Source organism: Anser cygnoides, chromosome 4 (genome assembly GCF_040182565.1).
Source record: "Anser cygnoides isolate HZ-2024a breed goose chromosome 4, Taihu_goose_T2T_genome, whole genome shotgun sequence".
In the NCBI taxonomy this organism is placed as follows: Eukaryota; Metazoa; Chordata; class Aves; order Anseriformes; family Anatidae; genus Anser; species Anser cygnoides.
Window position 1 is genome coordinate 15,976,000 of NC_089876.1, and position 24,853 is coordinate 16,000,852.

A 24,853-nucleotide genomic window follows, 5' to 3' on the forward strand; every position below is an offset into this window, starting at 1 on the left:
TTTCAAAGGGAGACCTCCAACGCTGCACAAACTTCCTATTCAAACGAGAGGACACATCTTAGTGATTTCATGGCACAGTCAGACATAGCAGTAGCAGTGGAGATTATTTAAGCTCTTGTTCTTTTGGCTATGTCTGCAAGTAGCCACAAGCATTTGACTTGCACAGGACCGAACTCTTTTATATTAATGTCACTGCTTATGCATGAAGCCGTGGCACAGTCCTTGAGAAGTGTGGCTTTGGGAAAAACAGCTACAGGTAAATCTTCCAACTAAGCTGAAACTGCAAGTTGGGGGAAAAGTAGAAAATACATCCACGAGGAAAGGGTGGGGAGGGAACAGCTACCAACAAGTCCTTTCGCCTTTCAGAACAATGGTAAGGAAGCTGACGTGGTTTTAAATAGATCCAGGCGTGGCATCTTCTCTTCCTTTGTTAAAGAAGATCTAGGAAGGGCATCAGCCTCCTGCTTTGTACAGGTGTGTAGTGGAAATCTGAGAGCTAGACCTGTCTCAGCTGGGCTGGGGTCAGTAATATTACCTGCGTAAAGCCTGTCTTGCCTTGCGCAGCACTCACAGCATTAGAGACTTAGCTGGGGAGTCGTATGGGATTATCTCTGCCTGTGGAAACCTGCAGACAGAGCTCAGGCCAAGCCCTCCCTTAGGGTAAGCATCTGATACTCCTGATGTCTGATACAGAAGAAAAAAAATAAGGATGAGTTAAAGGGGCAGCTTCCCTAGTCCTGGAAAGCGTGTTACTGGGGATCGCTGACTGACCATTCAGGACGTGGGGAGATGCAGTTGTTACCCTGGGTATGCTTAACAGGAATGGCTGGCAGCAAACGCACAAGTTGCAGAGACTGACGGGAGACTCAGCTGACAGGCAGCAGCCCTCAGGCATCGTAACCAGAGCACAGCGTCCTGAGACACGGCATAAAGACATCCCTGCAGCTCCAGCATGCTGACAGGTAACTCATAGCATTTTCTTTGAGGCACCACCGCAACTGGAAGAACTTTTCTCCTGTCATCATGGCAAGGATGTGTCTATCACCTGCTTCACCTGCTACCATTTGGCTTTCTGGTTTTCAGAATACTTAAGTGTCACGTTTTTTAGTGATGCCCGGGAGAAAAGAGAATGATCCAATACTTGATATCAGCCAGGTCTACATGTGAGCATGAGGAAAGCCTTAATTCAGCATGACAGACAGCAGTAAAATGAAAAAGAAGTCAAGGTTACAGTGAAGTGACAAGGTATGTCCCACCTGACTAAACAGCTGCAAAGTACAAAACAAAAGATTTAATGTTTTTTCAGATAAAATCACACACACACAAAAAAAGAGCAGGTGAAAAAAATGAAGAAGCTGAACGAAAAAAAAAAAAGTAAACAACATATTTTGAAAGCATCTACAGGGTAAAGAAAAGTCTGGACAGCAGCCCCTCATCACCCATTATCAGCTCCTAGCGTTAATAGGATTAAAATGTCTCCAAACTCAGGCGTTTTACAGCGAGTACACGCATGGCTTAAACAACTCACTCAGTGCCCAAAAGAAAACCCATTAATCCGAACTTATAAAACAATCTAGAGGTCAACAAATACTAAATAAGGTCACAGTTGCTTTTCTCACCACTACTACACGACCAAGAACAAAACTGTAGGATGTACCTCAGGGTCTCTATGGGATGGCAATGGAACATAGGACACGGGATCTTCTGTTCAGGAGTTCAAGGTAACATTCTGCTATTGCTACTCTGAGACTGGCAAAAGCCTCGTTTGTCAAATTCAAGCTTTTTTTTTTTAATGTTTCATATCTACATTCCTCTCAAGTGAATACATAATGACCTGAGGATATCAATGGCAGCAGCACTTTTATAATGCAGTCACATTTTCTTTAATAAGCAGTAATATTATTTAATCTAATGAAATTATCTCTACACCTGTAGGCTAATACAGTAACATTGTAATGTCATATGACACTGCAAAATTAGCGCTATACCAAGCTTCGCATTGTTCTATTACACTTGCCTTATTATTAAAGAAGCAACAAAAAGAAATGTTGCAAAACAGCTCCTCTGACAGTCAGCATTTTTCTTCTGTCTTTGATGCATTTCCCCACCACAGTTGTCACAGCAACGACACATACAGAAGCAAAGTCCCACAAGAGGCAGTAACAAAATAAATAGCAATCCCAAGGCTGCGGAGACTATAAAACCGATTTCATAGTAGATGGCCTGTAATTCAGACAAAAATAGTGGTAATAGCAGATATCACACAGTAACTGCAATCAATACAGAGCAAATTAATAAAAAATAAACTAAAGGCTAAACCATCTACTGAGTTACTGAGGTTATGGACCTGGTGTTTTTGTCAACAATCGACAACTTTTCCAACAAAAAGATACACATGACATTGTAGACACCGATAGCTAACACTTGGTTAACTAGAGCATTAGGGAGGTAAGCTACAGGAATGAATTCGAAGGGAGAAATATGCTCACATGAAATGAATGCAAATTGATTCCATTGAAATAGGTTAAAAACGAACACATTTGCTTTCCTGGACCACAAATCTAATGGTTCTCACATCTGTTTCCAAGAGGCCTCCATAGATGTCAGCAAGACTGCCTAGATCAACACTTCGTTTGGGGGAGGGAGGGCACTTTGTTCTCTTTTTTAATCAGTTACGAGTGGAAAGATTCATACGAACAGCAAAGGGAAGTACTTCACTGGGTGACAGATTGCAATAGCAGAGCTTTCTGCAAACCGTAGAAGAAAAAATTGCTTAGGGACTGAAAACCATAAAGGAGTGGATTTTAGGCTCTCTCAGGTAAAGACATTTATTCCGGTGCCAAGCAGCTAAACAGCAGCGACTAAAAGGGTGCTTTCAAAGCCTGGAAGGAATGAAAGGGAAGCATGCAATGCAATACCCTAACTAGCTTTTACGCTGGAAGCAGCGCAAGCGCTTGAGGTCTGTGAAGCTGGGCCAGGCAGCCCTGGCACAGCAGCATGCAGGGCGATGTGGGTGCCAGGGGGCAAGCTGCGAGCTCTGCACGCTGCGAGCTCTGCTGCAGACACAAACCAACACGCCCAGACCCCAGGCAGGCAGGCAGGTGTCCCTGTGCAGAGCTAGGCAGCGTGGTGGGGGCATGCTCCAGTTGTTTCTCTTGCCTAATAAATCTCTCTCCTCATATTTTCTGCAATTTTAGGAGAACTAATTATCACACCAGTACTTTGAATCTTCTTGTTTTTACAGATCTGCCAGCGCTGGGGCAGCTTGGCAGTAAAAGGATGAAAGTGGGGCTGCATATTGTCCTGCAAAAGAAGTTGCAATTTCTCACAAGCTATCTATCATGCTCCACTTCCAGCCTTACTGATGCCCTTCCTCACAATCCCTAATTACCAACTGATCCAAATACAGCGACCATCACCATTAGCAGAGTTGCAAATTTCTGACCTAATTACCAGTTCTAGGATGAAATCTAGTTTTTGTGTTGTTGTTCTTGTTTGTTTTTTTAATTGTCATTGCTAATAACTGCTGGTTAACTGCTGTTATCCCTTGTAAAGAGTACAAACTAGGTGCTTGGAAGAATTTGGCTTTTTTTTTGGAAAGAATTATAAACTAACCCACAAAAACATTCCTATTTTCTTTTGTAGTTAGCTGAACACTTCAGAAATTATTCTACAATGTACATTTTAAAATATGTTAGATGGAAAAAATACTTAAGACAAAAAACAGCTAAGGATGTTTTAATAGGAGTAGTGCGTATCGACATTGTTAGTTTCTTGTGAAAGCTGTACATCTACCAGATAACACATTACCTGGAGAGTCAGGACAACATTTTCTGGCTGTGGAAGTCAAAACAAATGGAGAGTGTGTATAATACACAGGCAGCATGCACAAAAACAAATTGAGTAATGAATAATTAACCACGATCAAAACAATTAGCAACACAGAAACAATAATAAAAAGCTACCGAAGTAAAATAACGCATAGAAGCACCATTAAATAATCACAGAAAAGAATTTACAGTAAAATATAGAAGCAGATAATTTCTGGAGTCCTTTGCAAGTAAACAAAGGAATCTAGGTTTTGTCCAACACATCTTAGAGCAACACAGACTGGTTATTTCCGTACCAAACATCTGTTTCTTGTAATTCCCAACATATCTCGTGGAAGAGAAGGCCAGGGATTGCATTACTTTGTGGTTTAGTGATTTCTTCAGAAATTCCACCTGCCATAACTGATCTGTGATATTCCTGACTAACATTTTCTTTTCAATGCTAATTTTATTTTGGCACAAGAGCAGCAATTTCAGTAGTGGTTTTGGGACCCTAACAGATTACACAGAAATTTCACCCTTACTTTCAACTAATTACAGAGAGGTTTATTTTAAATTATGCAAAAGTAAAAAAGAAAAGGCATTCAAGAAGGACTGAGGAAATGTATTTAACAGATCCCTAATTCACTTCTCATCCATATTTCAGAAAAACACTGAAAGCTAAATATTCAATGACAGGAATTTCCGAAGAACCTAATTTCCCCTTGTTTTCACAATGAAAACTGTAGTTCTTGTATTTTTCCTATTCATTTCCACATGCCAAGCTCACACCTGTTAATGCTATTCCTTGTGTGGTCAGCAGAAAAGTGGGCTAGCTAAAACAGAATCAGAATCAGAAATGTTCTCAAGTTTTAGGGAAATTTTTTCACCTGCATCACACACATCTTTATGAAACCTCTGCTGTGCAATGTGCTTAAAACATTGAAAATCGTATTTGGTATCTTATTTGTAATGGGAGGAAAACAAATACTTATCCTCCCTTAAAAATATGGTACTGAGTATGATTTTGAACCTTTTAAGCAAGAACACCTCCCAGCAGAACTAAAGCCATCGCAGCAGCAGCGTGCTGGCTCTGTGTGAGCACACAGCAGCTGTGCTCAGCTGCTAGGTTATCCTGGCAGATCCGTGTCCCTGCCAGGGGATGGTAAGACATCCGCGGTAAGACTCCAGCTGGGAACACAGGGATACACGGCACAGAACTGGGAAGGGCCTCCTGGGTCACTAACACATTGTACAAATAGCTTGACATAAAAAAAAAAAAAAAAGATATGGAGGAACGACAGCAGAAATTTAACAGGATATATGTCAGAAGTTGTTCTTGCTACTGCTTGGTGAACTGGGAAGTCTTCCTCTAATATGCATTTATACATGGCCCGTTTCTGTGCATCTGCTTCTGTGATAACACCATCTTTTGCCCAAATAGCAGTTTTTTCTTCCTGGTGCTTCCTCTTCATATATATTTATAAGGAGTAAACATAGCCCTTATCAGTGCTTTTCCTAAGCTAAGCAAACTCTTCCAGTCTTGGAAGACACTCTGAAGGTGTCACTGAAGGTGTCACTGAAGGTATCACTCTGAAGGTGTCTTGGAAGGTCACTCTGAAGACCTATGTGTTTCCCAGATCATCCTAATAAATACTCACCGAACCCATCCTAGTCTGAGTTCATTCTTCCTGAATTTGGACAATGAAAACCACAGGCAACATTTCCTATTACCCACACCATTCAGTGACATTCACACTTCCCTTTCCCTATTGGAAGTTCATCCAGAGGCATATCCACAGCCATGCATACCTCTTCACAGCTACCTCTCTCTGATGCTCCTGTCTCCTGAGGGACTCTATTTACCCTGATGCAACTTCTCTTCTCAAATTTGTTTCAAAGTTTCAGGTCAGAATTAGGACCTACATCTAATGGCCTAAATCTGTTTTAGTTCTTAAGCACACCTGATATTGTGTTTGTCACCCTATGATCACACAATTTTACCAACTGCTTTCGCCACAGAGGACTACAGCTGTTATTAGGCTCACATTTCTCACAACTTACATAGTAGTTACTTAATACTATACTGACGCTCATGTGTAACAACCTATGCTCTAATGTTTTGTCCAAAGACTCTGCAAACCAAGTCCACCCTACGCTGCTCGCTAGGAGTGCAGGCACCATCTGTGGTGCACCACTACACAAAGCCCCACCAAACAAGCCCATGGGATTGGCAAGAGTTGCTTGATGTACCATGAGGACAACACCCATGCACTCAGATGTCACGCAGAGTACATCGAACCACTGGAGTGACAGGCTTGCTGTCAGAAAGCCATGGAAGCACAAGGCCTTCCCACTTCAAGTTCTGTCTTCAGTTTTGGGCCCCTCAGTACAAGAAGGACATCGAGGCCCTGGAATACAGAAGGGCTACGAAGTTGGTGAAGGGCCTGACACACAAGTCCTGTGAGGAGCAGCTGAGGGCACTGAGGTTGTTTAGTCTGGAGAAGAGGAGGCTCGGAGGAGACCTGAAGGAAGTTGTGGGGAGCTGGGGGTTGGCCTCTTCTCACAGATAACTAGTGATAGGACTAGAGGGAATGGCCTCAGGCTGTGCCAGGGGAGGTTTAGGATGGAAATTAGGAGACATTTCTTCTCAGAAAGAGTAGTCAGGCATTGGAACAGGTTGCCCAGGGAAGTGGTGGCGTCACCGTCCCTGGGGGTGTTTAGGGAAAGGTTGGATGTGGTGCTTAGGGACATGGTTTAGTGGGTGACATTGGTAGTAGGGTGATGGTTGGACCAGATGATCTTGGAGGCCTTTTCCAACCTTAATGATTCTATGATTCAAATCCCAAGATCATTCAGCTCACCTGATTCAAGGCAATAGCTTAGTGCCTGTGTGCCAAGTTCCATACTCATCTATCTGATAGGCACACGATCCTATAAGTTCGTGGGTGACACAAAGCAACTTGTTCATTGTGTGGTCCCGGTTAAGATTCCTACTGCAGGAACTCAACCAGTGATGCTGGTTCAAAGATGGGGTGCTGTCTTTGAGACCAGCCTAAAATCAGATCCAAGTTACGTTCTACCTCCTCTTGCTACCAGATATCCTAAGAATTTCAGCTGTTACAGGAAAATCACAAACCTAAAGAGAGAACGGAGAATATACTTGATGTGATTAGCATACTACATAAACTAAAATATACTTTATCAGTAGACTATGGAAACTTTTTGAGGACAATAGCTGAAATTAACATGAGAACTGAGCAGTAATGGCTCTCTCTTAAGCATTTTTAAATAAAAAACGTATTTTTCAACACAAAGGGGTTTCAATCTTTGCACAATAAGCACCATAATCACGTTACAGCTGGAACTTATAAGGGAGCCCTAATTATGTGTAGTATTTTTACACTGGCTTATGAAATTTCCTTTGTGATATTTTGAAAAGTTTTGCTCCCACATTTTATAAGAAACCATCAGTCTTGTTATTCTCAAATATCACTCTTGCATCCTATTTTTATAGCTTTAAAGTACTATTTAATATTTTAGAAATATAACTGAATTCACAGTTTTCATTATTTTATGTAGATACACATAGACAATTTACCTTTTGATAATCGCCCTGTGTATTCCCAAACTTCTGCTGTGCTACTTTTCTGATGAGATCTGAAAATAAGCAAGAATATTCCAGAGTTTTAAAAAAACATAAATTATAAAAATGGGGGAAGGAGGATGGCATGACTTCTACTCTTAGGTAGACTAGATGCAATTAAGAATAGACATCAACAGGATAAGCAAGCACATAAATGTTTCCATAAACTTGTCTGGTTCCAACATTTTTAACCATCTGTGCATTTTATGAGATCACAGGAAGAAAACCAGGTTATCTATCAATTAAATCCCACTGAAATGCAGTGAAGATTTTTCTGAGGTCACCCTCTGTACCTTAGCAACATTATTAAAAGTTAAGCACAAACTTATCAATTACTTGGACAAAGTTCTGGGTTTCAGCTTTGCTTCATGTTTATGGCATGCACATATATATAGATACATATAAACACAGAATTACATTATGTGCAAAACAAGCATGATAAGGATGACTTCTTGACAGAACAACACAAGGAAGAAGCTCTTTATCTTGCCCACTTTATCCCAATTTCTCTTCTTTCATGTTTTGGGGGGTCCCTGAACCAACAGGGACCTTGCATGAGAGTACACAACACTGCCAAAAGAAATCAGAAAGCCTAACACATACCAGGTTACTGCAAGCACAACTGTATCTCAAACACTCATATCTAACTTACTCACAACATAGACAAGATACAGCATCCACTCAAGAAAATGAGGTAGGAGTTTAACATCAACAGAGCCACTCAATGTTAGAAACTTAGCTCCATGCTCCGAGCTCCACACTAGGCCGCGCACAAGCAGCTGTGCTCGGATGTGTGGGAGAAATGATGGACTGAACTTCTGGTTCCTCTGACGAAGACGAAGCACATTAGGAAGGAGTTCTCTGCCCCTCACGTTCATATTGAGCTGGGCTTTATAGTCCTATCACTAGTTGCCCCATATGGAGCTGAACCTCCTTGAGAAAAGCCTCCATACACCCTCTTGTTCGGTGGGTCAGTAAAGGACCTATAGATTCAAAAATAACTATTCACCTCTAAAACATAAATCCAAGCCCCCTCAGAATTTCTTGTAGCACTCATGAAACGTTCAGATGCTGTTCGCTATTCTCCAGTTCTGCACGTCTCAGAAAAACAAACCCCCAAGAGAACAGTTTCCACAGCCCTTGTTCCCCAGCACCCTGCAGAGAGAACAAGTACTCGATGGTCTGCGAGTTCAAGAGATCCTGAGAAGTTCCTCACAGAAAACTGTTTCAAAGGGGAAAAAAAACACAACAGCAGAGCAACGCCTGCTGTTTTCAATGTACCAAGGAAAGTATTCCCTGCAAGGAAGCTGTAGCCACCAAGACTGCAAATTAAAAATTGAAAATAAAAGCCTGTTAACGTATCAGAGGAGCACCAAGTCACAAATCATCCACAGATGAGAGGTATATTTGAAAGGAGGAGCACAAGCAGTAGATCAAGGACCCTCTATAGCGAGACAACCTCATTTTGGAAAAACTAGGCATAAACTAGAAGATTAGGCTGAATCCCACAATAATAGGAGTAAAACCAAAACATAAATAAAACAGCAGCCCAGGAAGAAGAGAGGAGTTATAATCCTCATAAAATGTTCAAGCACAGCTACTAAACACCTTGAGAGTCGGGAGACCGCTGGAGAAAAGGGCACATACTGCTCTACGGGCAGCACACACCTGATCCACAGCTGCTGCTCTGAGATCTCTCTCACCTTGGGGCTGGCAGAGGCCTCCCTGTGCAGAGACGCTCACAGCATCCCTGACAGCACGCGGGTTTCTCGGGGAGTTTCAGGAGGTATACACAGCCAAATGAGGCAGCACTGCACAAATCCCCAAAAGATAACTCACGCTGGTTGTATTAGACAAGCTTTTTCTTCTGCAGCAAAGGCAAAATTTCTTTCTTGTTTAAATCTATATACCTTCCCAGCAAGTAAATTTGAGAAAGGTTTGGTGCATGAAATATGTAATACAATGAATTTTCTCTGCAGCTAGATTTAGCAAGCAGAAGAAAAGGGCTAAAATAACCCTTTTGTTTATATATTTATTCAATCATTTAGCACTGTATAACACCCCACTGCAGAACAGCCACTGCAGAGAAGTTTCTCCCATCTCAAATCACAGTGCGATAGGAAGGAAGAGGAAGGCCCAGCTTCTGCACTCCTTAGCCACACGAACTGCTACAGACTGCCTGCAGGACAAAGATGGGGGCCAATCGCCCAGGGATGCTGCAGCATCGCCCTCCTGGCCTCTGCTCCACAGCCCCAACTGCCAGGCTGTTTCTGCCTTGGAGCTGCCCTTGCTGTGGGAAAAGGTTGGACCCAGGCACCTCCAGAGCTCCCTTCTGATCCAAGCTGTTCTAAAATTATCCTACAATCATGCCAACTTTTTATCATATATAATTTAGCAGAGGAGTGACAGCACTGCCAGGAGGCATGTAAGGAAGCTGTTTTTTATTATTGACAAAGGCTTCCTTTGACACGTTTCCTGTTGTGAATCAGTACAAGCTACAATTTAAAAAGCAGTAGCCTGTCCAATTGAATAAAAACTGAGTTTTTAATCAGTTTTTCTACTTGAATGTGTTTGTTCCCTGTCATATATGAAAATAAAACGTTTTACATAAAGTTTTACACAGATACATACATTTATGGACATCTGTATGTGTATGTATATATAAAACTACTGAACAGAACCACAGAGCAGTTGAGGCTGGAGATCACCCAGGCTAAACCCTGGCTCAGAGCAGGGGCACCTACCACAGGTTGCTCAGGGCTACGTCTAGTCAGGGCTTGATCATCTTCAAGGACAGTATCCAACATATAAAATAAATACATAAATATATATCCCAAACCCCTGTGATTACCCCTATTACCTGTGGGTAATAGGAAACCCCTATTACCTGTGATACACTTAATTTGCTCAACATATTCCTGATTCACAGTTGTTATTTATACTTTCCACCATTTATATCCTGACAGTCAAAAAAAAAAAATGACAGAACTGGAATACACTATGACAAACTGATGCAGGAAATGGCACTTTCTGTGTGTTTACAAAATTTGGAGGCTCTAAAACCTTTTAAGCAGAAACTGAAGCACCTTTAGGATTATAGTAAACAAGAACGCCTGAAAACAGGTACAAGAAGTTCCCACACGGATTTCATTAGGTATTCAATAGTGAGAGAAATAACAGGTTTCATGTCATACACAGCACAATGACTACTATTACACAGCCCATTTTTTAACTCAATTTCAGAATGTGAGTTTTCCCTGCTGAATAAAGATTTACTACTTATATTACTTGGGAAAGATTTTTTTTTCCAGAAGTAATTTGAAGCTTCAGGGTGTTTTTCTCACCAGGCAGCACACAACGGTTGACCATTCTTTACAATGAATTTACTATTTCAATAGCCCTCGGTATCAACTGTTAGACGTATTGCCAGTTAATTCATTTCAAATGAAATGTGGAAGTCATATAAATATTCCCGTAAAAAAAAAATACTATTGGCTAAAACCAAATGTAGAATTACCTTCACTTACCCACCTACACGTGTAGGCACAAACATGCCTCAGAGTTTTGCAGGATCACGAATCTCCATCTCAGGTTGTATGCACATTTACTACAGCAGTACTTAAAGGTTAAGTGGGGGAGTGTCCTGTGCCCCCCTGTGTAAATTGTGTACCAGGAGCACCAAGTTTTCACACATGGCTACATAGCTCACTGTAGCACACTGCAGAGGCACCTCCGCCTATGTTTAATTCACTCATCTACACAATTTACGTTTGCTTTTATGAAGTGCCTTTCTTCCCTAGCTAGCCTCATCTCTAGCATTCAAATACGTTTTTATTTAAAACTGAACTAAGGTAACTCCACATGATGCTATTCTGTATCATCAGCAGAGTACCTCACAGCTGATCTGACACCTTGCGTCTGATTTCTGTTTCAGACATAAAAGCACTAGGCAGGTGTGAGAAAGAGCAGTGTCCTCTATTTTCAAATTAACTGGATTACTTCCGAAATCTTGGCTTGACCAGCTGCACACATTGTTTCACAGGGCCAGTAATCTGAAGCTCTAGCCCAGAACACATTTCATCACTGGGGTTAAAGAGATTTACCTTGTGAGACTCATTTACACGGCTAATTACATTACTGCTTTGCACTGCCTCCTTCCTGCTCTCATCGCACATGCAAAAATCTATCTGCCCTGGTTAAATCTAACTAGCCGGATGAACTGTTCAGTTACCAATGCAATTTGTGATGAAGAAACAATCACCACCTCCTGCATTGCATGAGGATCGTGCACACAGGCCCAATACTGTACTTCTCAGACAAGAAAATGAGGTTACCACTAGGTCTGCTTCTTAGAACTACTTGACAGAAAACAATAGCAAAAATAATACAGATTTAAAAATAAGCTCTCTGGCTATTAAGTACCAACATAAATTAGTTACAAATGCTTCTGCCAAGAAAGCTTTTCAAATCTAGGTGACAGGAAAACAGCAGGAGTAAAACCTCTGGGAACACTGTGCTTGATCTTCACTCAAACAATTCCATTGAGCCAGTTCAGCTATAGTGTAACTCCTGCATTAATCAAATTATGCCAGAAATTAATTTATCCTTTTAAGCGTAATGTAACATATTAGGCTTCTATTCTGAAAAAGACTTCAAGCAAACCAGTAAGCACCATGACTGAAGCATTCAACTCACACTGAATGGAGATCTTCAGAACAACAGGGGAGAATTATATAGATAATATACATGATAAGTTAATAACTGCTTTCATGCCACCTCATTCTCATATCACAATATTTCATCCCACTCCCCTTCATCTCTAACAGATAAAAGTCAATGGACTATGGACTCACTTCACAGTTCAGCGTGTTTCTGAATATGGGTCAGTTTGATCCCATTAACTGTCATGAAAAAATAGCAATAATTAGTCTGAAATTAATGAATTAAAATAGCTTCAAGCTTGGTTTTCTTTCCCTCTCTAATTATGACACAGAATAAAAAACAACCCTTGCAAGTCCACGAAAACCAGAAAAGCTTGATAACATCTGAAATGTTATATGAGATAAAAATCTTCTGGGTGTTTTATAGCAAGTTTTACTGCAAGCTTACTGACGTTTTAACATACTTGCTTTGACCTGAGCGGAGTTTTGGTTGCTTCCCCAGAGTCAGAACACCTCTTGCCATTAACGTGAGCCATGGTCAGAGCCCACTCCTTTTGAAGGGGTCTCCTCCCGCAGGTAACCTAGGGACCGTCCCTGCACCGCTGCCAAACTACCTAATGGCTCTGCTCACTCGTACCATTCCTAATCCCTGTTCTACTCTGCGCTGGTGCGGCCTCACCTCGAGCACTGTGTGCAGTTTTGGGGGTCACCAGGACATGAAACTATTAAAGAATTTCCAAAGGAGGGCTACAAATATGGTGAAGGGTCTGGAGGGGAAGATGTACGAGGAGCGGCTTAGGTCCCTTGGTTTGTTCAGCCCAGAGCAGAGCAGGCTGAGGGGAGGCCTCATGGCGGCCTGCAGCTCCCTCACGAGGGGAGCGGAGGGGCAGGCGCTGAGCTCTGCTCTCTGGGGACAGCGACAGGACCCAAGGGCATGGCATGGCATGGAGCTGGGACAGGGGAGGGTCAGGCTGGGTGTTAAGAAAAGGCTCTTCACCAAGAGGGTGGTCAAGCACTGGGGCAGGCGCCCCAGGGCAGTGGTCATGGCACCGAGCCTGCTGGAGCTCAAAAAAAGTTTGGACAACACTCTCGTACACATGGTCTGATTTTCGGGTGGTCTTTTGCGGAGCCAGGAGTTGGACTCGATGATCCTTGTGGATCCCTTCCAACTCTGGAGATTCTGTGGTTCTTTGACTCCTGCAATGATCACTTGGCTTTGGCTCCACTGCAGGGCTAGGTGGGAGCTCAGTAATGGTGACAGCAGGAGAACCCAACATGCACATTGGTGCACAGAGTGTCCTGCTGTATTCCTCACACCATGCCACCTTTCCTCTTTCTGCAGGGCAAGAAAACTCACTCTGTAGGTGAGATAGGAAGTTGCTGAGTTGAGATCTTTCCACTTCCCATGCAACAGAAAACCACGTCAGTCCACAGATGAAAATGTGTAATACATGAATTCACTCATATAGGCTAGACCATTCTTTTTCAACCCCAAATTAAAAGGTGTCACTCCCCTCTTCACAATGTCTCAGTTGGACAGACTGGAGCCATAACCCTTGATCCCAATCTAAGGAAAAAATGGACAAGAAAAAAGGCAAACAAAAAAAGAACCTTGCCATTATACTGACATGCAAAATGATGCCCTAGAACCCAATATTCTGCAGTGCCTGGTTGCATGGAGGTTTTAACCAAAAATACATACAAAATTGCCTAATTATTTTAATTTCTCATTTCATCTGCAATGCAAGTTTGACTTTTCACCCTCTTCTGCCTTCAGTATGCTGCTTCCTCTCACCAACACGATTATCTCCCATTCTCATTCCCTGACTTTAATTGCATGGTGATCAAAAGCAAGAGAATAATGCTACATTCCCAGCTTATCCTGGACTACTCTGGATCTGTATGAAAATCCAGCAACACACAAAATGAGACAAAAAGCAAATATGTAGTAAGTGCATTTAACATCTTAGTAGTCTTGAAGAGTGTGTACTGCCTTAATCGTGGCTGAAAGAAAAGAATGCCTAGAAATGAGGCTTAGCTTATACTGGATGCAGTGAGGGGTGATGTGAGAGGGGTCAGGCTACAATATGAAACGGCTGAGGAGATGGATGAACAGCTGTGAGCTGGATCAAAACTGTAGGAGTGGTCTAAGCTGGGTGAGTTTTAATCAGAGCGCAGGTAGGACCAGGTGCAGTGCAATCGCTGAAGATGTGGAACTGCAGGGCAGCCAACAGCTGCCAAGCACACATCCTGCAATAACCAGGATGTGAAATATCCGGGACTCTCTTTACACCCTACTGACAGAAAACAATTGTTATATGGAAGAAATTACACAGCAGTGGATTAGATAAGTGACAGTCTATGAATTTCATTCATTCACAGAAAAAGTTCCCTAATTTCCTCAAAGCATGGATGAAACTACAGAATTTCTATAAATTTAGCTTCCTCAAGGTTGTTATTACTCAGGAAGACCAACCAAGTAATTTTGTCTTCCACAAAAATGTCCTCACACCTTACAGCTGCCCCAGGCTGAATTTATCATCCCCTCCCCCCCCCGCCTTTTTTTTTTTTTGGCTTTCCATGAACATATGCAGACAATGTTAAAGAGCCTGGCCAGAAAATAAGTTTAAAGTTAAAAAAAAAAAAAAAGCCAAAGCCACAATATTAACTGTTATACTACACCTAAAATGAAAGATTTCTCCTTTGAAAATAACCTTTGCAGGGACTTTTTAGCAGTTCTTTGCTACAAAGAAAGTTCTGTTCTTGCTGAAGTTTTGGAAAAAGAACAAAAAGAGAGAAGCCTTTAGAAAAATCTCTGCTTAGGAGTTTGCAATAAATTTGCATATATCATGCAGACACAAAGTCAAGTATAAAGCTTTGAAGAAGTATCCACACAGAAACTGCACCGTCTCATTTTCTGAACACAATGAAACTTCTGTAGTGCATTGTTTGTGCCACTGCAGCTATTTTTTGCCATTTATTTTGTTTGTAGTAGCTACCTAAAGTTCTCTCCAGGCCACCATCTGGTAAGGATTTCCAACAGATTACAGGAAAAGATTTAACTTGTTACATTGTATATGCTTGTCTGTTTGAGCATACTGCAGAGCAATTTCTTGATAGTTCAAGAATGGTGTAACATATTGGACTTGTAATTTTTATCAAAATAGTAAACACCTTCATTATAGAACAATTGCGGTTTTCCTGCTCTTCACTTCTCTCAGAAGTTCCCACAAACTGAGGGAAGCACAGAAAATCCTATCTCTGTATTGCATAACTTGAACTGTTGGAAATATGAGTGCAGATAATTGGGAGTGACACGCTGGCGCCCTGCTGGTACCAGCTTTTACTTACCTCAGTAAGTGGCTTTCTGCAGCTTTACTGTGATTTCTCAGCATTCCCTCTCTTTGTTTTTCCATTTATGCAAGGGCCAGAATCTTCCACGTTTGATAATGGTGGCACACACAATGGTTCGAAATACTATGGAGATCACCCCTTCACTCAAAAAAATTAAAGAAAAAGGAAAAGTTGCTACTTTGGAGAAAGATCTCAGCTTTGTACAGGTACATCTTTCAGCTTTCATCTTTTGTACCTGGGCATCTTTCAGCTGAGTTAAACATCCAAAGCAATTAAAATCAACTCTTTTTAGATGAGAAGAAATACATCTGCGTATTTAAAAAAAATGCAAAGCAGGATTTGGATGTTGGGTTTTTTTTTTTTGTGATTGATAAGCTTACACTAAGGCATATATACTGAAATTAATCAGTTGAAACTACAACAGTGGGCATCTGTGGCTGATTTCTGATCAGCTGATTTCCCTTCTAACTAGAAAATAACTCACTTGTGGAAAAGGAAAAGTACACTTAAAAACTTTCAATATGGAAAGATTTAATAATGTTCAAAATCACTAAATTAATAGTGATACATTATTTTGCTCCACTAACTTTTCAATAGTGCACATTCAGTTAGGAAAAAAACAGCGTTTTGTTTCGCTAAAATACAAAAAATCTACATACCACAACTTGAGAAGCAAAAAAAAAAAAAAAAAAAGCAAGAGCAAGGGAGAAGAAAAATTTCTAATTCTCATAACTTTAAACGTAACTAAACATTGAATATTAGGCCTGCAGAAACAACATTTCTTGCAGAAATATGTCAGACTCCCGTTACTTTGGCTGACATCATTTAAGAAAAAGCCATTACGCACCAAGAAGAGTTTGTTGCCCTGGAAAAGACAACCTAAGCAAATTATCAGACAAGAAAAAAAATGAGAGGGCTAGGCTAATGTCGTGTAATTATGAAGGCCCATAACAAAAGAAAACAAAGTCAAATGCCTGCTCTTCCAAAAGCAAGCAGTATCCATACAATATCTCACATTAATTCAAATTGCTTTGTAAAGATGATGAAGGAATTGAGACTCCTCCAGGGTTTTGAAAACATTATCCCAGTAAGTTCAGTAGGTGGGTGGTTGGACCAGATGATCTTGGTGGTCTTTTCCAACCCTTCTGATTCTATGATCCCCTCTCTCAGTCCCTGTCCATTCCACAATCTGAGGAACCTCTTCTGAGGTTCAACACTTGGTTGATAGAAAAACTTATATAAATAAAACAGAGGGGGAGGATGGGCAGCAGAATAGGTGCCATTGTAGGGCCAGGAAAAACAGGGAGCCTCAGGTGAGTGGCCTGAAAACCCACCCAATGTCTGCAATCAAGGAAAACTTTCCGAGAGGTTCACAGATGATACATGTCACCAGAGAATCGGCTGACCCAAAACCTATTCCGTCACGCTTCTCACCATATGAGATGTTGGCAGGTATGCTCTGGAAATCTCAAATAAGCTTTCATCCTTCAGTGTTTCAGGTTTCCTGACTACAATTTTGTTACCAGAGGGAGGGACACAAACTACTCCTCTCTCCAGGTGGTGCATTCTCCGACTGTGACTGCACACTGGCCTCTGAAAGGTAAAACTTGGGCTGATGCCCAACATGCTTACCTCTTTGCCATGAAATATGACATGGTTGGCCAATCTTTTAGAGACGCAAAGAAAAATGAACACACAGAGAACTTAAAGAGTTTAATTCACTGTTTTACTGTAATTGCTGGTGCATAGACACCACACTACATTCAACAGAACTAACGTTACCCACTCATACACACTGCACACAGTAGTACTGCCCATCTAAATACATGCATTTTTAGGAGGCGGTACCTTTTTTCAAAAACAAATGAACAAATAAGAAAACACAACACTTTATTTTTACCTAGAATGATACGCAAATGGCAAAGTGAGCTCATGTGATGATACCGTCCCGTACCTCCCACTCCTCCCCTCCTTGTAGCCACAGACCCTGGATCTGGCTGCACTCAGACCTCAGCCCTTGCACTGATGCAGGGATCACTGCTCATCAGCCCCTTCTGAGCAGCCTCCCCACGGAAAGTAACCCAACTCCCTCAAGCTCTGCTCAAGGTTCATTTTCATTAATTTCTCACTTCTGTCTTAATATTATTGAAGTTATAAGGCCAGGCTGGATGGGGCTGTGAGCAACCTGGTCTGGTGGGAGGTGTCCCTACCCATGGCAGGGGGGTTGGGATTAGATGATCTTTAACATCCCTTCCAACCCAAACCATTCCGTGATTCTAAACTGTGAAGCTGAATTGTCATTTTTCAATTACTGTAGAAGCATGGATTTGTCCCAGGCACAGCTGGCATCTAGCATTAAACCAGATCAGGGCAAGCACTCGGGATACTGTGGAGAGAGGATTCCAGGTGTACGTAAATCTGAAAATCTTGCATTAATCAGATGTGCTACAGCGGTTAAAACTGACTTGCATATTGTCTACCTAATACCTGTCTCTAAAAGAGAACTGTTAGTGTCTGCAACCATATTTTCCTATGGTGGCTTCCAGCAGATGATCTGTTTAAGCCTCCCCTTAAGGAGACAGAACCTCTGTCTCCTCCCCATCCACAAAAAATCTGACAAGCAATCTGTTAAATAGTCTTCAGTTTGGAATAGTTTGTGGAAAAAAGAACTACGCTTCTGATGCCTAATATAAAAAGCATACTTTAAGTCCCCGTCAGAAAGTATTTCAGTATTATTCCTTGTTTACACATGTATATCATCAAGTGGAGCATCTCTTAACTTCCCAGCACGAAATGAGCAATGATCTTTTAAACGCTGTTTCCTTAAGCGTATGTGAGTGGGCAGAGAAAAGAAGATGCTAATTTATCTTGTATCTTCCTGCTGTTCAGTATTCCACAGTATTTCTAACCTTAGACACAAGGCGTTTCTTTCAATATATACCCCACAAGACTAAATAAAGGAGTTCTGTAAATCCGCCGTTATTCCAGTTCTACCCAAATCACTACCACTGCTACGTGCTACATACAACCCCTACCACCGAAACCTGCATTTTTGATAAACACACTTTGGCTACTGCCTTAAATTTGTGCCACACTTCTAGCCACAGCACTAAAAAGAACAGTACCTGCACGTGGTGAAGGCAGCGACTACATCTCACTGAAGCTGTCGTTTCACAACACAGCTTAGCCAATTTAACAGCTACCTTACTCTAAGGCAGGTCTTGCTCTTCTTCCCTCCAGCTTCCTGCACCACCAATTGCATCTGTGCCCCCAGTCCAGCTCCAGGAGGCAAGTTTTAAGAAAACCAACCCAGGTGGTGCACAGGGGAGAGCTGTCAAAGAGTCGCTCAAAAAAGCAGTACATCACATCAGCATGGTTCTGCATCTGAAATAATACCGAGAACGACTTTGCGCAACTGGAAAAGGATGTTTTAAATTTTTACAAAAGGTCGTAATAGTTTTGGAAACCTGAGCACTGTCCTGTGTTGATGAGCTGCAGCATCTGCACGTAAGCCAGAGCCAGAATGCAGTTCTTGGACATGGCCAGCACCTCCAGGAGTCTCGGATCTCGAACCAAGAGGACATCACAGCCATGCACGGCTGCATTTAGCTCCAGTGCTGCAGCACCCAGATGCACGTGCATCTCATGCAGGCATGGCTGAGATGCTTGTGCAGATGAGGCAAGGGTGTTAGTGTCAAGTGTCGCATTTAGTCTACTATTAGATTGAAATTGCCAAAAAAGGAAAGGCTTCCTGAACCTGTTCTGTTCAGATACCAGATCAGAAAACCACAGATCTTATCCTTTCACCTTCGCACGGATGCTTTTTTTCATACAGAAACTGTGGAAGATTTATTAGTTACAGGAAGCAAAAGCCAAGTAGAAATGGACACGCAAGAAGTAAACTTTTTTTCAAAAAAAGCTAATTTTATACAAAAAAATAAAATTCTGACTTTTTAATTGAGGGGGTGATAAAGTCTTTTGATGTTTTGCTTTAGAACCTCAACTCTAACACATCTGATGTATTAAAAACCCCACAATATCCTCAGTGTTCATCCAACCTACCTCCAAGAGGGTTTTACTATGTTTTTTCTATTACAGCTATACTAGCTAGACACGCTGTTTATTTTCACATAAAATTGTGTGTGTTTTTTTTTTAAATATCAAATATGTTACAATTGCTGAATACACTCATGTGGGATACCAGTTTCAGAGATAAGGAACACAAGACTAACTTGCTGAACTTGATTTGCAGCTGCTTTGAAAGACTGACCAGGCGAGGAAAAAGGAAGGACAACGGGGGTCAGAGCCAGGACTTGCACTAAAACAGACCACTTCTGCTCTTCAGTCATATCCTCAAACTGCTCAACAGGTGAGACTCTGCAAACAGAAAGGACTGAGGGATGCAGTCCAGGTCTAAAAACAGCTTGCTGTTCTTCTTCCCCACAGATAAACAGTACACTTAATGCTATGCTTTGCCCGGCAAGCATACGCACTCAAGTTCACATGAAAGCTTTCCTCCTGCTTCAGCAGGAACAGAGCAATCCAGACTAAAAAGCAGAAGCTGGAACAAAGCAGTTGTAATTTAAAGCAAGTGGCACAACAGTCCAGCAATACACTCAGATACAATACGAGGTAAACATGCCTTTAAGTTTTTGCCTTATTTCATCTAAAAAGAGAAGGAACTTTATTCCCAGTTTGTTTCTTTTGTGAACTCTTCACGCTTTAGTTACAAGACACAAGCTGTGAAAGTGAAGATTTGTGCACGTCCTGCTGGCAAGTGGAATCTCAGATTAAAATCGTCTTACCGCAACTAACAACCAGTTTCCATGGGAACAAAGACAAAGCCATGCTAAGATATTCAGAGCAGCCAGAGGATCACACTGACCATGCCCTTTACACGCAAAGTTCCCACCTGAAGGTCTCCAGCCCAACAGGTGACACACACCACGTCACAACTATCAGTCAACTTAACCCTATTAATAACTTAATGCTTCGCTTTGCAACAGATTCTAGGTAGGACAAAGACTTGTTTGGGTAGATGTCCTCCTAGCTGAGTGATGCAAGCAACCTGCAATTTCCCTATTATCTATTTACTATAAGCAATGCTGTTAACAGTAAAGAATAACGATGCACTGTCCTCGACAACAGAAACAGAGAAACCAGGACACAGCAAGACTGAAGAGACCTACTGTATGAGCATCACATACCAACCCAGTTACCAAACAGTCCTTCCACTCCAGTGCATCATCAACTCATAGTGGAGGCTGCTTCCCTTCTGAACAGCTTATGCTCCAGAGTCAGTGACTCCCATTTACACCAGTACACATCATCCAGCGAGAGCCAAAGTATTTGACTGATGGAGTTGAAAGCAGAATCCATTCACAGGCACTGAAGCATTGCAATCAGACATCCTTGTTCATTTTTTAAACTAGTTTCAGGCCATACCCAAGGAGCACAGCACTGTTCTTAAAGATCCAGCAACTGAAAGAAACCAAAAGAGCTCCAGTTCCTCACCCAGGTTCTGTTAGTGTGCTTTACTCAGGCACTACATTTAATCCTATTAATAACTTACCCATTAAATCTGAACTTAGATTAAGCTGTATGTCTGCAAACCTCATGGCATGAGCAACATACTTAATTAGAAGCTGTTTATCAAATAATTACTCAGATTTAATTAAATAAAAAAAAAGCCTTACAAAAAAGCTCAACTATTTTGTTTTAAAAATTGAAAGTGATTGCTCTATTTAAAGTAACTAATAAGAACATTTAAATAAATTTTAAGACTTAATAGCAGGCAAATGAACAACTTAAGAACAATTTTTCCCAAAGACTCTCATGTACTTCATATTTTGCTTTAATCACAAGCTATAAAGCTCATGCTAGCTTTTTTCCTAAAGGCTTACTTGGTACTGAAGGAGTGTAGATGTTACACTGTAACATCAGAGTGCTACTGCGAGCACAAAAATGACTTGCAAAGGCAGGAATATCTACATGCAGTTAGACAAACCTGTCACTTTTTTCTTTTTCCTCCTAGCTAAGTGTACTAACAGTAGATTGGAAAACCAAACACTAAGTACTTCCAAGTACTAGGGAAAAATATATAAGACTACTAAGATCAAATTTTGAAGTGAGTCCTGCCTATGAATAATGTTCCTCCTCTATCTTACGGTTAGATTTGATATTCTGGGGCATCAACCTGGAACTAACTCTTCTGAAGCACCAGACCAAGTGGGATGACAACATTTGGAATTAGAAACACTGAAAAGGCTTTCTGTGCACACTTGTGATTATGTTTATTTTCATCTCTGAATCAGAATTAACTCTATTTCAAGTTGGCAGTTTAAAAAATCCAACGTTTCAAATATGTAACTACACCATTAATACACTGAATGTGAAAATAGAACAGCATATGGCAAAAGAGATTAAAGCGATTAACCAATTAAATGGTATGACTCAAACTGACATGATCCGCCAAATCTGCATTTTGCAGTGAGGTGTGCAGGGGCATGGGAAAAGGACTTCACCTAACGAAAACACTGAAAGCCAAACTTCTAAAAATAACTGCTTTGGTTAAAAGAGTCTGCTAGGACGCTAGCAGGAGTGAGATGTGTGAGATGCTCAAAACTTACAAGGTAAGCAGAAGTGATTTACTTTTGGATGTCTCCCTTCTCTTTAACGCTGGATTTCACAAACACCTACTTAAGTGATGCAGAACTTACCACAAGCAGTCCCATGTGACTGTAATCTTGATAGCAAACCAAATACTCAATTATTTATATATTTAGGCCACATAATGTTAAATTTGACATACAAGGCTATAGATCAAATTCCCATTACTACAAAGACACGGTAAATATCTCACTGACTTCATGTTTCCATAATCAAAAGACAGCAAAATACTCGGGCAGGCCTTCAGACCCAGCAGAGGCCTTTTTCCGAGAGCTGAATGCAGACAACACCCCTAGTGTATGGGGTCTCACGGGGAGGCAAACAGTTCGTCTGTATGTTTAATGGAAGGAAAGAGGCAAACAAAAACAGAGGCATCTGGAAACAGTTCCTCCAAAAGGTGACGCTCCATCAGCTCCGTGCAACTGGCCTCACTACGCCTCGTGTAAGACCTGCCCAGAAGGCAGGTTTTGCAGGGAGCAGACACCAAGCTTTTGCTCTCCAGGTTAATGTCTGGGACTCCAGGCATTTGTGTAAACATGATCAATTCATTCAAGTTCATTTGACTTCTTCTACAGCTATCGAAGAAATGGCAAAAATACAAGCAAATAATAGTTGACAGGTATCATACAGGTCTGTCACCAAAGCTGCTTTTAAATCCTTCAGTAATTTTAAATCTTACCATAATTGTATATACAACAAAGTAATTTAAGCTTCTTTTATACAGTTACGGCTAAAACACCAAAAGGAATCAGTAACAAGCCAAAGCCCTCCTTAGGTTATTAAAATTTCACCTCAGTATAATTTTAAATGCCAATATTATACAAACACATTAGCATTTTCTTTTAACAGCTGAATGAAACAAAAAGCATGCTGAAAATTTACATTACTGCGACTATTAAATCCACAAACACACAGATCCCAAAAGCACATTTCCAGCAATGCGACCTTGATGCTCTTTTGGTATCTCAACTTTCCCTTTAGAAGGGACAATTTAGTAAGACAGGAACGGGGGCTGGGAACATAAATGCAGTTCCAGTCTTCACTTCGGCTCACAAAGGAACAAGAAATTGCATGCCTGTGTAAAGGAACTGCCCTTATATGAAAGTTGACTGTTGATGCAAATATGGAAACAAATGAAGTTTATTTCAAGTTGCTAACTTTCTGTGATCCTTCCTAGGCTACATCCCTTAATACTGTACTAAAAAATAAAAAAGTTTGCCGTAATATGCAAATCAGAGACCTGCCTTTTAAGAATTTCATATTAAACAGAAAACAAGTTATGCTGTACTCACACCCCATGCTTCTGAGCATAAATTAGTAAAAAAATTCAGGTAAGAAAAGTAGCCTCAAATGCATCAATGACAGCTTTGAGATATGAGAGAAAAGTACTGTGAAATTTCATTAACATTTCGTTTTCATTAATAGCCTCCAACTATGCATAGCAGAAAAAAGTGTTATTTGTAAGGAACTGTACACATTCCCAGGTCACACCATATGCTAATAATCAAGCCCTTGCTATCACGTACTTCCAAATTATGGTCTTGGTACCAATAACAGATCTGAACATAAAATCAACACAAATGTTTATCGACTTACCTTGAGGAAAAGGATTGGGCTGTACTAAATACAGGAAAGCATGGACTATTTTAAACAAAATTCCTATTGGCCCGGGTTCGTGGTATGCACCTGTATCATACGTCTTGGCAGGTACAAATCCAAAATCCAAAGTCCCGGGAGGCGGTTTGTATATAGGCTGAACCTCTGAAACAGTACTTCCACAAAACAACAGCAGCAGCAGCAGACAGAGTTCCACAGCCATGGCTAGCAGTATTCATAAAATTTGAGGTAGAGATATGTGTCCCACCAAACCTAGAAATCTTCAGTACATTCACTCGGGGGTTAGCTTTCTAGGCAGTAAAATGCTGGTGTCCTCACACCTTTTATTCTCGGATGTCTTCTTGTTCTGGAGTGGTATGGAAGCCTCTCACAGAAATGACTCAGCGCACCATCTCTGGAAAAAAGACAAAAACCAGCTTGTTAAGGTGTGGGCATGCAAATAGGAAAGTGCAAGATACCTGCAATCTTCTGCACAAGTTGAACGTATCATCAGCTGTAAAACCAAGCTTGGTAGAGCAGAAAAGAAAAAAAAGAAAGGACTGAAGGTTGTGAATCAAGTGGTCTACTGCACGCACTGTACTTGAAAGAGGGATAAGTACAATTATGCAGAGTTCCAGGTCAATGAGTTTTCAAAAACAAAGCAGAGCATTGGGACAGCTCCAAGGGAAACAAACACAATTAAAGGTACAAACATATGAATTGTAGCTCTGACTAAACACAGTATGCCATGCAACAGTAACCGCAGCATGTGACTAACCCCCACCTGCTGTTACTCCAGTTGATGGCAATTATTGGCCATATCCCGTAGTTCCTTTAATCTGTAACTTTCCAGTTTGTAGGACTCCCATTTTCCTCCCCATGCAGGACCTAGAAGAGGGCATCTCTGTGACACCTGTTTCACAACTAGAGCCAGAGACTGTATCTCAATTTAAGCCTCCATTCTTTTAACCATAACTTTTAATCACTGAAAACAGGTAAAAAAAAATATTTAAAAAAATGCAATAAAATCCACCACCGACTCAGAAGATAACAGTGAGTGTCAGCAATTACTTTCTCTTAACTCAAACCATCGCAAGGTTCTCCTTAAAAGCTTGAGC

General features: G+C 41.1%; 1 protein-coding gene across 17 annotated transcripts in view; it reads right to left on the minus strand.

The window, feature by feature from the left end:
• The window catches only part of PROM1 (prominin 1), a 62,960-nt gene that overhangs the window by 33,120 nt on the left and 4,987 nt on the right, over positions 1 to 24,853 (minus strand). For 10 of the 17 annotated variants that reach the window (XM_066995675.1, XM_066995677.1, XM_048046843.2 and 7 more), the window contains exons 2-5: positions 23,736 to 24,150; positions 7,411 to 7,469; positions 3,811 to 3,837; positions 2,018 to 2,223 (exon numbers count right to left, since the gene is read on the minus strand). In XM_066995675.1, coding sequence (XP_066851776.1) covers positions 2,018 to 2,223; positions 3,811 to 3,837; positions 7,411 to 7,469; positions 23,736 to 23,958 — 515 coding nt within the window. In that variant the 5' untranslated portion in view covers positions 23,959 to 24,150. Of the gene's footprint in view, positions 1 to 2,017; positions 2,224 to 3,810; positions 3,838 to 7,410; positions 7,470 to 23,735; positions 24,231 to 24,519; positions 24,624 to 24,853 lie in introns of those variants that run through there. The other 7 variants (XM_048046848.2, XM_048046854.2, XM_066995673.1 and 4 more) reach the window with 4 other exon arrangements.